The sequence below is a fragment of the Habropoda laboriosa genome, unplaced genomic scaffold (assembly GCF_001263275.1).
Source record: "Habropoda laboriosa isolate 0110345459 unplaced genomic scaffold, ASM126327v1 scaffold527, whole genome shotgun sequence".
NCBI lineage: Eukaryota > Metazoa > Arthropoda > Insecta > Hymenoptera > Apidae > Habropoda > Habropoda laboriosa.
In genome coordinates, this window is record NW_017100643.1 from 57,522 (window position 1) to 72,165 (window position 14,644).

A 14,644-nucleotide genomic window follows, 5' to 3' on the forward strand; every position below is an offset into this window, starting at 1 on the left:
GGGGGTGCAGCCTGCGCTGCTCCTTGTCTAGGGCCCCCTGCGGCTCGGGTCCCGCAGTCGTTGCCTAGGCGCGTCGCACGGCGCCTTACACATATACTCGCGTACTCGAAGAAAATTTAAAGTCGATTTCCTCGAAAACGAAGCCTCGAATAAGAAAAATTTATTCCATATTTTCGACTCATTTTCTCACGTAGAATCACCCGCTCCACGGTTGTACCATCAATACTGGGACACCCTGTATATCGGTTAATTCTTAACTGCTATTGATTACATTTTATTGCTAAAACTTCGAAATTTTTGTTATTTACTTCAGTTTTTATTCAGTTTCTTAATGCTGCTTATATGACACGAAAATTTTCTTGATATAATTGTATTAATTAAAAAATGCCTAAATAGATACAAAAATGTGTGCAACGCAGATGTGTAACAAAAGCAAGCTTTTAGTCAAGTTTAATTGACAATAGGAAGTAAACATATAGATATACGAGCCACTCAGAATCCAAAATGACTAACTCCGTGAAATGGAATTTATCAAATTTTGTTTATGTACGAAGAATCAAGCACCAAGCATGCGTTTTGATACTAAAATTGTAAGAATCTCAGAAAGTGGAGTTAATCATTTTGGCTTCTGAGTGGCGCATATGAAACTATCGACCCGAAAAATTAATTATATTACAAAATGCGAGCGATATTTAAAAAATTTCAAACAAGATGTGGAAAGCATTGCCCACGGCTAAAATATTAATTACGATTGCATAATTTACCATGACAGAATTTGTGTAACACAATCTCAACGTTTAATTAGAATTTAGTTAATTACCATTTAATACCCCCCCTTTTTTTTTACAAGACGTTATTTTTGTAATGGGTATTCGAATTCAGCTACATTAGTACGCGAAAATTCTCCTTCTTCTTTTCTGACGACTGTTTCGTAACAGCGTCCATCAGGAAGTTGTATTGTAGTTACGTGATTTAATTGTGCTTCAAAGTTACGAATGTCGTTAAAATATAATTAGACAAAGATAAGGTTTAGTCAATCTGTTTACATTTTCTTCGTTGTTATTCACCAGCAAATTGTACCGCTAGAAATATCTTTTACAGAGATTTCAATTATATTGCCACTTATCTGTGAATACTATGTCGCTGAAATTAGTTACTGATATACCGGGTGTCCTAGAATTTTCCGTACAAACTTCGCCAGTGTGTTCTATAGGTAAAAATAAGAGTAAACTGTCGTGCAACAAAAAGTTCATAAATGCTTTATTAAAAAGTTATAAGAAAAATATGAAAATATTCTGTTATTGTTAGTTCAATACACAGCAAGATATTATTCGATACCAATCTCAGTCTCTTTGTCTCTTTAATTTTACTTACGGAAGATTGTAAAAGAAAAAAAGTTCACAATACGGAAGTATGTCGTGCCCACGTTTGCATTTTGGAATATTACTCACTTTTATCGATACAAGAATTGAATTCGAATTCAATTTTATCTAATTTCGTCAAATGCAATGCCTGATTCTCTCAATTTTCAGTATATACTTTCGTAGTATGAACTTTTTCTTTTACAATTGTGAGAAAATCCGTCCCGAACACGGTGAAGCGAGCATCTTGAGGCCACGCCCAGCGCGCTCGGTGGGGGGTGACTCCGCCCCTTTGGGTCTTTCCCTGGGCCTGTTCGCGTAGGGGTGGACTATGATTGGCAGGGCAACGCATACTCACTCTTCACGAGACCCTTGAAGCACACTTTTTGCGAACGACGCTCAGATAACGCGGATATAATTCTTGTGTAACATATACTATGGTAAAAACCGTAGACACGTTCAATTAATTTCACGCCCACCCTACTCCGAGTCAGAGTACTTTCTGACACAATCTTCCATAAGTAAAAATCTAGAGATATAATGTTAGGCTACATAAGTTTATTAAAATATCTCCTGAAGTAATAGTTTCTCGGTATAAATAGCTTAACACTTTTTTATAGAGAACGATGAGCTGAATCGATTGATGCGTTAAAGAAATATACGATTCCATTAAAAAAAAGTAACCTGACCTCCGTATGTCCTCTACGCGTCCACTTACAAAAATGATATTAGGTTGAGTAAAAAGTCCGTTCGCATAGACGGCGGCTCTTAAAATTATCTGGAAGAAAAACCCAAATAAAGTTTTACGGTCGTAGACCATATGTACAAGGTGATTAAAAAAAAAAAAGGACTAAGACCTTAGAGGCTTATAGTAGTAGCCGAGAGGAATAAAAAGTGTTTCATCAACAAAAATTGAAAATCAAAACCAGTCTTTAAAAAGTAAAATAAGTATTTTTGATTTAAAATTAACTTCTATATTTACGAACGTTCGATATAATATCATAAATGAGACTCTTTGCAACATATTGAATGTAAACAGAAGAATTGATTTACACTTCGTTCAATTTAAGAATAACCTCGCTCTCGGACCGATTTTCGTTCGTTCTGCGCACAGACAGAGAGCGTAGCAGAGGGTAAGACGGAGAAAAACGTAGGCGGTTAAGTGGGAGTTTGGACGTTCTGGCCCTGCCTTTGGCACGTCCCATGCGCGAAACGAGGTTATTCTTAAATTGAACGAATTGCAGAAGTATATTAGTTCAAGGTTATATGACAACACCAGATTATTACTAATATCAACGAAGATTACTTAGCAGATACAAGTTTATCACTCGTGGCATTGTGTTCCACTCATCTTCGATAAATAATATTGTGGACTTACGACAACGAATAGAAAATGCATGTCTCGTACGATACGAGACACGGATAGTGATGGGATTGATACGATTACATATCGAAGATACTTAAGGGGGGATTCTCATGTAACAGCAGTAAAATCGAACGATTCTTCTATATTTTTTTTTGAGAAAACTATTAACAATACAAGATTATTATTTTGCGGGTACGTAGATACATTCATAAACTACACAAGCAATTTTTTTTGTTTACTTTTCTTCATTGTTTTATCAAATTGTATGCAATTGTTTTTATACTCTTCGACGATGAAACCATTATTGGCGGTCAATGTAGCACTTGTTACTGTCATCAGAATGTAAAAATTAAAAAAGTTTCTTACAGTTAGATAGTTTGTGCTGGGGCTATATCTATTTCAAACAAAAATTATAGAAAATTAGACAAGCTGTACGATTTCGAACAAAAATTGACTATTTTGGTGTATAAATTGAGCTTATATTGATCAGAAGAATATTATAAATAAAGAATAAAATAAAGATCAGAGGTGTAGTCCCTAGAGGAATGTATAAGAAATAAAACAAGCTTCGTTCGAAGTTGATCAGTTTATTAGTTATTGAGTTATCGCGTACGCCAATTTACAAAACATCGTTTCGAGAAAAACGCGTTTAAAGTTTTCTCCGATATACGTTCATGCGTGACGCGCTATGTTCCAACGGGTTATATATAGCTCTGTTAATTCTTCGAATTCCGATCTAAAACTTTGGGAACATATTCTCAACATATAAAACTATCCATTTGTGCAAGAAAAAGAAAATTGATTTTTTGGACCCGTTACACGAGAATCTCCCTTTAACCGGTTAGCTGTTTTTGACGAGTATACTCGTCACGAAGAAATAGCAATATTTTGTGTTATGACGAGTATACTCGTCATGCGCAGAAAGTAGTTACAATTTGCTGTTTAAATTGCAATTTTAGTGAAAACTAAAACATTAAACTACTGCTACTGCTACTCTGCTTTTTACTTTTTTTTTTATTTTTATGTTTTATTTTCAAACAAATCTCTTTTTCACACATTCATCACCTTAGGAACCTTTTGGAAAAACCTTCAGCCCAAACACCAGAAAGCCCTGTCGGTAATAAAATTAAAAAATAAAACAGTCATTTCATTACAACTTAATTCTATATTATAACAACCACACATACTCTGTGTTTGACGAGTGTACTCGTCATCGCTTACTTTTGGCGACACATTTTAGGTACACACTTTCCAAAGAGGTCGCATCAGCTGACTGGTTAAACAATTCGATACTCAAGTACTCACTATTTAGGCAGTGTCGAAAGATATCGAAATCTCGGATACTCCGATTAATTTTCAATACTGATGTCTCTTGGAACAATACCAATCATGTAGGTATCGATACCATGAACAAAAGAATCAAAATTTTCAAATATTGGATGATTGCAAAAGTTCGTGCCCAATTTTCAGAGATGGCGGGAGTCTTATCGACACTGGCACAGATATCTGTTTTACCGTCACGTTACATTTCTATCGAAAGATGCACCGCTTGTGTTTTATTTTCAAATCGGGCACCAACTTTTGCAATCATCCAATATTTTACGAATACAGAATATTCATTTACCGCGTAAATGTCAATACTCATGAACATCCAGCATCACAGTAAAATCAAAGTTTCGTTTAAAAAGAATGAAAACAGATCAAGAATTGAAATAATTTCCATCATATTTTACGACTTTTTGCCATTTTTCTAACAGCTTGCGAATACTATCGCGATAGAAAGTCGGTGGGTTTGAATCAATTACGCGCATCCAATCGGAAACAATTCATTTCTAACCTAATAAAAAAAATTAAAGAAATAAAAAACAATGCGTTCAAGATTGACATTAAAGATTAAGATAATATATTTAGCGGAGATTAAACGACAATGCTTCGTTTGTATTGATGAATTTTCACAAGGTGCAATGTCTTCAGCTTGTTTTCTCGATTCTTCCGTATTTCTCTGACTTTTCTCACGTCCGACGAGACGATACTGCCGACTCTCACTTTCAGTGCCAAAATACTTTCACCAACTTGATCGACGAGGATAGATATATATATATATATATACTGTATCCTTCCTATTCGTGTTTCCACGTATAATCCAATGTCAGTGACTTTCCCTGCGAAAGTTTCACAATGAACGATACAATTTTTCACTTTAACATAAAGTCCATTATTCTCCAGATGTTACATTTGTCAAGAAATTTGTATTATCAAAAATTCTCGTTGTCTGTTGAAACGCATGCAGAAGTTTCCATCGCATTTTCATTGGGGAATATGCATTCATTTTTGATTATATTTAATATAATATAATATTAACGCTACATTCACTGTATTGAATGAATTGTAATACTTATCATAAATACCAACTGTGAAAATTTGAACAAGAAAATACAGTGCCTTTTATTAGCGTCATCGATTTGCAAGATGGAGACTTTTGCATAGACCTAATGCCATATGCTTTTTATTTTGTATTGCTTTTGTGAGGCGAAAATTTTGAAAAGTTTTCACATTTTTGTGTTATTTCGTATAAATAATTCTTTCTTTATTTTTCCAAAGAAAATATTCTTTTTTAATACAATACATATTTCAAAAACTAATATTTAATTTTGAAATTAGTATTATTCGTGTGCCTAAAATTTGTTATTATCGAAAGTGGTATAAGTCCATTTGTAGCTAATAAAAAACCTTGTTTTTCTGTAACAATGTTAATAATTATTATCACATAATAAAATTGGACATGTTTACAATTTTTTAAACATTATACGAAATTACTAACGTTTGCCGATATTTTTTAATTAATTCAAACGAAAACCCTGGGGATATCTCAATATAAGAACAAAATGGAGTTATGCAACTTAAAAAAAAAAAAAGAAAACGGTTCATTTATCAGAAAAAATTATGTATATTTCATATTGTATTTTTCAGTACAATTATTCTCGAATGTTGTGGGAGATGGAAAGTATACAACCCAGCGGCCATTTTTCCGGATTTGTGGACAAAGCTTTGAAATTATTAGATCTAAAGCAGGTAATGATGGAGGTGGAAACGTCGGTAATGTCGAAAGTGTCCTGTACAGCATGCAAAGTTGGCGCAGGTCTTCTTCAATATTACATAAAGAGCGGAAAGAATGACGAAGAAATAATGAACAGTATTTATCAATTTTGTGCATCTCTTAACATTCAAAGTCCCCGAGTTTGTCAAGGAGTTACGTTGCTTTTCGGGGTAAGTTTCATTCTTTTAATTTGCTTTTACCCCCCCTTCTTATCATTTTTCGAATGCACGAAGAAATTAAAAGATCGTCCATTTTATTCTAGACTCTCGTAAAATTAACATAAGATATAAAACAAGTTCAGCTTGTATATCTCTCTGCGTTAAGTGTTTATCATATTTTCACTCTGCTCTTTATAAATGTTTATTCATCAGTTTACAATCCTGGATTTTATTCCACTTGCGTACAGAGTAAACTGCATCTGACCCGGAAGTGATATTTCGTGCAAGAGAAACAATTGAAAATATGGGTCAAAGTTTTCTTACGATAATCTTATTAATATTACTTATCGAAAAAGTTTTGATAAATAGTTTTGTTCTATTTCATTGCACTAAAGTTATTAATAGAAATGAATAATGATTATGCGTGACTCCTGAAGTTTTAAGATTCGAAAAGCCTTCGATGATTTTTTGTTTGTCCATCTAACATTTTCAGAAAAATGATAGTTTGTTTTGTTTTATCAATATTTTCCATATCTTCGTAGAAATCGTTTAAATTCCGAACGTTTATCGAATTGCTTATGGATATTACCGACGCGACGTTTACGAACTTATCGACGGAGTAGAAGTAATTATTAAAACAGAAATCGATCTGTAGTCAAGTACCTAATTTTTCGTAAGAGTTTTCTTTTCTTTCGAAAACCATGTCTCGAATGAAAAACTGTACTCTTTGTTTTTGGTTGTTTTTTTACGCGATAAATTACCCGATTTTAGAGAATTACCCAAATTAATTTGTGTTTTAACACTAGAACTAACCCATTAGCGACTTTCGAAGAGTGAATTTTTATATAAGTAAAATGTGACTGGGAAATTAGATTCATATCGATACAAATAGAAGCACAGATGCAGAAAATGAATTCGGAAAGTTACAAACGCTAATTCTTAACAGTACTGAACATTCACTTTTTTTTTTTCGAAAGTTGCTAATGACTCGGCCGGTAATTTTAGTGTTAAATTCACAGTAGATCTAGATTCTAGTAAATGATCGATAGCAATCGATATTTGAGCCGTTTATTTTGATAGTGGTGTAAGTCCATTTAAAAAAAAATCGAGATTATGCATAAATTGCACAAATAAAATTAAATTTAATTTTCGGGCCAAAATAAAATTCATTATCATCGGTCGATTTGAAGTTTTTCTACTTACCAGAATAAGTAAATTAACCTCAGCTAAATATAAAGATACGAGTGATTTATTGCCTTATGTTCCACCTGTGCACCACAGTTATTTCAAAAACCTTTCTCACGGTGTCAATGAAGATGTTTTAAATGAATAAATCAAAAATCATGAATATTTTTTTTATTTTTAATGTACAATGTTGTTTGAAGTTATATGCAATTTTGCTTGGCATAACATGAATAAAAGATTGAAATTTTCGGAAATATAATATAATTTTTTGGACAAATCTTGAATTCTAAGCAATTAAATATGATTTAAGTCACATTTTTGAAAATTTGATAATTTTGATAGCGATGTAAGTTCATTTGTGGTCACGAGGTCCCAATTTTTCTTCAAGCAATTCCGATATATTTGATATACCTCGAAAGTTTCAATATTTGTCACCACAAAAACTATAAAGTGAGACTACTAGTGATCGTTAATATTTTCGAGTCGGTTAAAACGGGAACCCTTAAATATCTCAATATTTAGGAAAATAGACTTACACCACTATCAAAATAAACGGCTCATTTATACTATTAGCTTGATGCATATGAAGCGCCGTTTTTTGAAACGAAACTTTGGACACATTGTGTTTCTTCATAATACGATTTATACACTTGGTCCAACAATTAACTAGTTTCATTATTCATTATAAATTATAAATTAAATTTATATCAAATTTTTTTTCTCTAAATTTTCTTGTATAAACAGAGCGTTTCGTCTCTTTACGTATCGAATAACCCTCCTAAACTATCTTTCATCGAACTAAAGAAACGTCGAAACGATGGTTTTTTCTTCAGAAAGAAGTAATTTACGTGCTGAAGCAGGTGAACATGGGACCAGCGCAAATCTGTAGTTTTGTCATCGGCGACGCATGCGATGATACGTACAATCCCCTTCACGAATGGGAAGTGGCGTTCCCACCTGTGAATAAACCACCTGTGAAACCTCCTGCACCGCCTCAAGAAGGTGCGCCGACCTTCAAAGTCCTACATATCTCAGATACCCACTACGATCCTTACTATCAAGAGGGCGCAAACGCGGATTGTAACGAGCCGTTATGCTGCAGATTGACCAATGGAGCACCCCAGAGTTCAGCCTCAGCTGCTGGCCGATGGGGTGATTATAGAAAATGCGACACGCCAAAGAGAACCGTTGAACATATGCTCAAACACATCGTAGATACTCACTCTGTAAGTAATCATATAGTATTACCACGGACACGAGATACAGAATAGACGTATCATTCGATGCATTTTCTTTTTTCTTTTTTTTTTTTTTTTCATCACACGATATGAGTGCTTTAGAGCTGTGGTATCAAACTGGCGGCCCTCGAAGCAATTTTACACGGCCCGCGAATACATTTCAATTATGTACTTGTTGTAAATACGGTGCTTAAAGTTTTAAAGTCACAGAGATATGGACTGAGCTTGTGTGGTGAAAAAAAAAATTCCAGCCCGTCAGCTGCTTTCAGATCGTGCATTCGGCCCGCGTGCAATTTGAGTTTGAGACCACTGCTTTAGAGTACTCTTACTGTGCTTCTTTTACCGGTCACTGTGTGAATGTTAGCAATTTGTCAGAGAGACAGATTATAATTGGATTGCGGATTTTTATGTAAATTCGTATTTTTAAGAATATCGGGAAAAATGTAAAACTTTGGTAGAAAATTATTTCACCTACTACTGTTCGTTCAGAATAAGAATAACCTCGCTCTCGGACCGATTCTCGTCCGTTCTGCGCATAGACAGAGAGCGTAGCAGAGGGCAAGACGGAGAAAAACGTAGGCGGTTAAGTGGGGGTTTGGACGTTCCAGCCCTGCCTTAGGCACGTCCCATGCACGATACGAGGTTATTCTTATTTTGAACGAAGAGTAGCTTAACTTGTATTTCATATGCAGAAGTCTCTTTATGAATGTTTAAAATCTTTTCACGATGTTTCGTTTTAATTAACATTGTAGTATTTAAAACATATGGCATCGAGAGAAATATTAACACTGCATAATAGATTAATAAATTACACTATCGGTTAAAATATTTAGCGAATTTTTCCTCACTCTAATCTACCAAAACGAAGTAATACGAAATTTATATGAAAATTGCTCCCAAACTATTGGTTGATAGTGCATATAAAGCGAATTATGCTAATTATGCAGTAACAATAATCTTGTAATTATTTAATCAATGCGTCACCGAATTTGCTAATATTTCGAATGTATTCTAAATGGAAAAGATTTTCTAATATTTTTCTTTTGCTAATTTATTATTACGTACCAAGAATATAAATGAAAGAATGAAAAAATAGCAGAAGATCTTTTTAACAAGAAAGTTCATGATGGAAGGAAATTTTTTTTTGAAGAATTGGCATACTTTTCGAAAAAAAGATAAGCGATGACGCTTGACAAATTTTTCTGTTCATCCAGGATATTGATTATATATTGTGGACCGGTGACTTACCACCTCACGATGTATGGAACCAAACACGCGATGAAAATCTGAAAGTTTTGCACGAAACCGTGACACAGCTCATTGAAATGTTTCCTGGAATACCGATCTTTCCAGCTCTGGGAAACCATGAAAGTGCTCCTGTTAATAGGTATGTTCTTTTGCTCACTTCCTGAACTTTCTTCTAGCGATTTAAGACCATTTTTTCGCTCACTGTAAATTTGTTAGAATAAAACTGATTGTTGAAAAACGAAAAAAAAAAAACCTGAAGATCTCACTTACAAATTGGACTTTTTTGCTGCATTTCTTTCGCAAGAGAGCTATTATTTTCACGGTAAAGCAAGTCTATACGTTGGCATACTTTTATTTTTGTCACATGTTAGTAGGTACTTAAATTTTTCTCAGTTTCTTCCCTTTAACCTATAATAATTTTTCTAATTTTTCTGTCTATTCGATATAATTGTGTAATATGTTAATTTTTAATGTAATTAGATTATATTTGAAAATATTTTAATTTTCTTATAGTGGCTTCCCTCTAAACTCAAAGTAACATTTTGCTAGGAAAAACCGCTATAGTGGCTCACTTGTTTATCTCGCGTTGAAACCTATTTTTATTTCCTGCGATATTAACGTCGTTCACGCACAGTCCGCGGCGGAGCTAGCTGTCCGTACAGTTCCGCCGTAGCTAAAAGGTTAAGGGGGTATTCCCTCGAATTGGATTTAAGAAATCGATGACTTTTTGTTCTACTTCCTGTTAACACGTTGACTGCCGCACCAGATTTACACATTGCTCTCAGGGAGCCACAAGAAAATTTTCGTTATTCTAAGCATAATACTATATTATTATTTTTTTAAATTCAAAATAATGTCTAGTTAGCTATGATGTTCGAAATTTTTAGTTGACGATATTCGTTTTATTTTAATTATTCTAAACATTTGAGACACTCCGCTCACTGATGACAACTACGGCCCCATCAAAGAAACAATCTCCGATCACAGGTAACTAACATCGCAGTCAACGTGTTAATGTGAAAGTTCTAAAATATTCTACTGAAAATTTTTTTGAAAAATTCCAAATATTAACCCTTTCATTACTATTGGTGCCTATTTGAAAATTTGCTCGCACTATACTCTTGGAACCTCTTGGTGCACTTCCACCTTAACTTAATACTTAATGTTATCCTTTACGCATTTCCATCTTAATTTAATGAACCGAATTTTAAAACGATACGGCCAAAATAACAAATTTTGCAGCCGTGGTTAAAAATGTTAACAATCACCCACGTTACGCATTAAAATCTGTCGTAGCGAAAGGGTTAACACAGATACACAGGTATAAAGAAAGTTAAGTCCGTGTAATAACAAGATCTCCCTCAGTGCACTACTCATTTATTAACGAAACATTGTCAGAATATACAATTGTCTATACTCTGGCAACCCTCATTCAAGTAAAATTCATAAAAAGAAAAAAGCGAAAAGTTAGTCATTTCTTGACAAATCTTGGCAGAAGGATCCTAGCTATCCTGACCGAAGTGCATCGAGTCAAGCCTTCTCTCTCTCTACTCTACTTCTGAGACCTTTTTGAAATCTTCACCAAGGCACCCCGCCTCCCTCCCCCGAGGGATTTTGTGTAGGATTTTTGACCCACTAAAACCTCCGCGGTGATCCTCGTCGGACTCGCTAGGGAGGGCCATGCTTCCCCGCGCCTATGGCTCACGCCCCGACCTCGAGGGGAGGAGCTCATATGTCACCTCCCCCACCCTCCGTCCGTGGGCTCTGCAGTGCCAGGAGATCACGCCCAGCACCGCCCCTTCCCTGGAAGCCCCCAAAAATGAGACCCCTGCCTGACCCCTCGCAATCCCAATACCCGGGCCGGGGGTTTCCACCCCCCGGGCAAGAGACATCTCCTACCCGGGATTAACTGAAACATCCGGAGGGCCTGTCCGACGTCTCCGTCGGGCTCTCCGGATCCGCCTTCTCGTTCGGCGGCCTCCTTCTGCAGCATCACTTGCTCGCAGAAAAAGGCTCGGCCTCCGCGTTCCAGGACCCCTCGCTCGCCAACATGGCCTTGACAAAAGCCGGCGGCAAGAGGTCCCGGCCGATCTCCTGCACCAGGACCCGGCGCTCCACCTCCCACGCGGGACACTCCGCGAGGGTGTGTTGGGCCGGGTCCCAGAGCCCCTCCTCACAGTGGTGGCATCCGTCCGTCGCCTCCTTTCCGATCCGGTTCAGGTACTCCCCGAAGCAATCATGCCCGGAGAGCACCTGAGGCACTCCTGAGACCTCGCGTTACAAGTTGTATTTATAAATGTTCCAGCTTTCCACCACCATTCGTTGTATGCGTTACAAGTTGTACTTATAAATGTTTCAGCTTTCCACCACCATTCGTTCCAAAGGAAAATGACATATCATGGTTGTACGATGCGCTTGACAAGCATTGGAGACGTTGGTTACCAGCAGGTGTTTCGCACACCGTTCGCCGTGGTGCATTTTATTCCGTCCTAGTTCGTCCAGGTTTCAGAATTCTTTCTGTAAACATGAATTACTGCAATAATAAGAACTGGTGGTTGCTGCTTAATAGCACAGATCCAGTTAGTGAACTGCAATGGCTCGTTTATGAGCTGCAAGGTGCCGAAATGAACGGCGAAAAAGTTCACATTATCGGTCACATACCGCCTGGACATTCAGACTGTTTGAAAGTGTGGTCTAGGAATTATTATCAGATCATCAATCGGTTAGTATACTAAGCTAGCATTTTCTATTTGATCATATTTCTCTTTATTGGAACAGTGTAACATTTATACTTCACACATTGCCAACTGAATAGTATTTTATTCTTGTACCTGATCCTGAGAGATTTAATTTCATAATATCTTTAAATGAATATTTTCTTGATTTCTTATTAATAATTTGTATATTATAAATAAATGTACAGGGTATTTCCTTTATTTTGAAAAATGGAATATCTCGCGAGGGCTGCACCTATCGAAAAAAAAGTTTTTACAGAAGTTGTTTGGTATGAAGGGGAACATCGTATAATGCAAATTATTTTTTTTTGCAGGTCAAATTCAAATTCACTTTTTTAAATGAAACCATTTTTTTTAATTTTATAGTAGTTACGGTGGCATTTGTTGAGACAAATTCAATAACTTGCAATGACGAATTCAAAGAGACTGACAAAACTGTCTGAAACGTCCGTTCATTTATTATAATTAATATTTTATATAATAACGATAATTACAGTTTTACATAATTACATAATTACAAACCAGCTTTTGGTAGCATTTGTAATTTACATTTTCGTGACCTTTGTGTTACATACTTTCGATCTGTTTAAAAAACTTTGTGCAATTTTATCGTCAGTTGAATTGTGTTCCTTGTAAGTCTTATTCCAAATATCAACCTAAGTAAGACTAAACACACAACGTTTGAAACAGAGTACTCCGAGCTCTTCTCAGACCTCGTTACTAAACCATAAGTTTGCAACACACTGCAAACCGACGCACAGCGGAATATTTTATTTAAAAAGCTGGTCAAAATTCAAATCTTTATACTTAATTGAAAACCAGAAAAGTGTTCTTTTTTTTTTTATGATTTTCAATTTTTGTGATGTCAGAATTTAGACAAAAGAAGGCCATAAGAAAAGATTTTTATTTATTGTTTGTTATTATTAAAATATAATCGTTATTATTTTTCATTTTCTGTAAGCAAAATCTATCTACAATCTAAAATTCCTGTAGTATTATGTAAAAATTATCTAAAAATTAATTCTTGCATTCAAAGTTTCAATATGAAAATTTATATAAATCGGCTTATTTCTGAATTTTTCATTCTCGCGTGAGTTTTCGCGTAGAATTGTATCAAATAATTACGTTTCATCGTTTCTAAGTGCATTTGGCTCTGCTAAAACTAGTAAAATAATTCTGGCCAACTTTTACATATAAGTACTTCACTGTGTGACTGTGCCACTATCTTGAAACATGAAAACGGTATTAAAATCAATGTTAACACTTTACCGACTGGTAACGATTGAACATCCTACGCACTTCCGACCGCTCCACTCGGCCACAGATACGTCGCTGACACCGGCTCTGTTTAGGCTCTAGGCTATCGCGCGGAAATATATGCGCTTTTTCTTATACCTATAGAAATGTTAAATCAAACTTTGACCGATTAATAGGCTATCGGTCGAAAAGCGTCGGCGGCAAAAGACCGATTAATAGGTTACCGGTCGGTAAGTGTTAGCGGCAAAAAGCCGATTAATAGGCTACCGGTCGGTAAAGTGTTAATTTTGAAATTATGTACCTCTGAACGATACTAAAATCAGTGCTTTTTAAATCTAGGTATGAATCAACCATCACGGCACAGTTCTTCGGACATACTCATTATGACGAATTCCAATTGTTTTACGATACTACGGATCTTGAAAGAGCCCTTAGCATAGCTTACATTTGCCCGTCGGTAACACCGTACTACAATCTTAATCCGGGGTACAGAATCTACTATGTCGATGGTGATCATGCAAAAACAACTAGGGTACGTACTATTAACTTTTGTTGAGATAAGAAAACGTTTGAAAGTAACAAGTGATGTGAATTAATTTGGAAACATTACTTATGAATTATAGAACAATATTTCGGTTCTTCTATGTAACGAAAATTTATGCGCATTATAAAATATAAATTAAATTTGAATATTAAAAACGTTTCGATTGAGAATATTAAATGTTAAATTTTAATTATGTAACTTAATTTTCAAAATTTGATTGCTAGTTTTTAAATAATTACAAAGGTGTGTCGGTGAAATTTAAGTCATTATAGATATTAATAAACAGTTAATTTCAAAAGTGGATAATGTTAGACTTATTAATACTACTAATTCAAATTACTATTTAATATACGAAAACAGCATACGAAATTTATTAATAGATATGAAACAATTCAACACAAAGAATCAAATATTTCTATTGGATTGAAACTTTTAAAATGCAATGTAACTATCAA

The 14,644-nt window shown here is 35.1% G+C and overlaps 1 protein-coding gene across 2 annotated transcripts in view; it reads left to right on the top strand.

Annotated features, from left to right (window-relative positions):
• LOC108576801 (sphingomyelin phosphodiesterase-like) overlaps positions 1–14,644 on the top strand; it is a 42,943-nt gene that overhangs the window by 8,824 nt on the left and 19,475 nt on the right. For both annotated transcript variants that reach the window (XM_017939861.1, XM_017939862.1), the window contains exons 3-7: positions 5,698–5,994; positions 8,001–8,393; positions 9,620–9,792; positions 12,013–12,375; positions 13,985–14,177. In XM_017939861.1, coding sequence (XP_017795350.1) covers positions 5,698–5,994; positions 8,001–8,393; positions 9,620–9,792; positions 12,013–12,375; positions 13,985–14,177 — 1,419 coding nt within the window. The remainder of the gene's footprint in view (positions 1–5,697; positions 5,995–8,000; positions 8,394–9,619; positions 9,793–12,012; positions 12,376–13,984; positions 14,178–14,644) is intronic.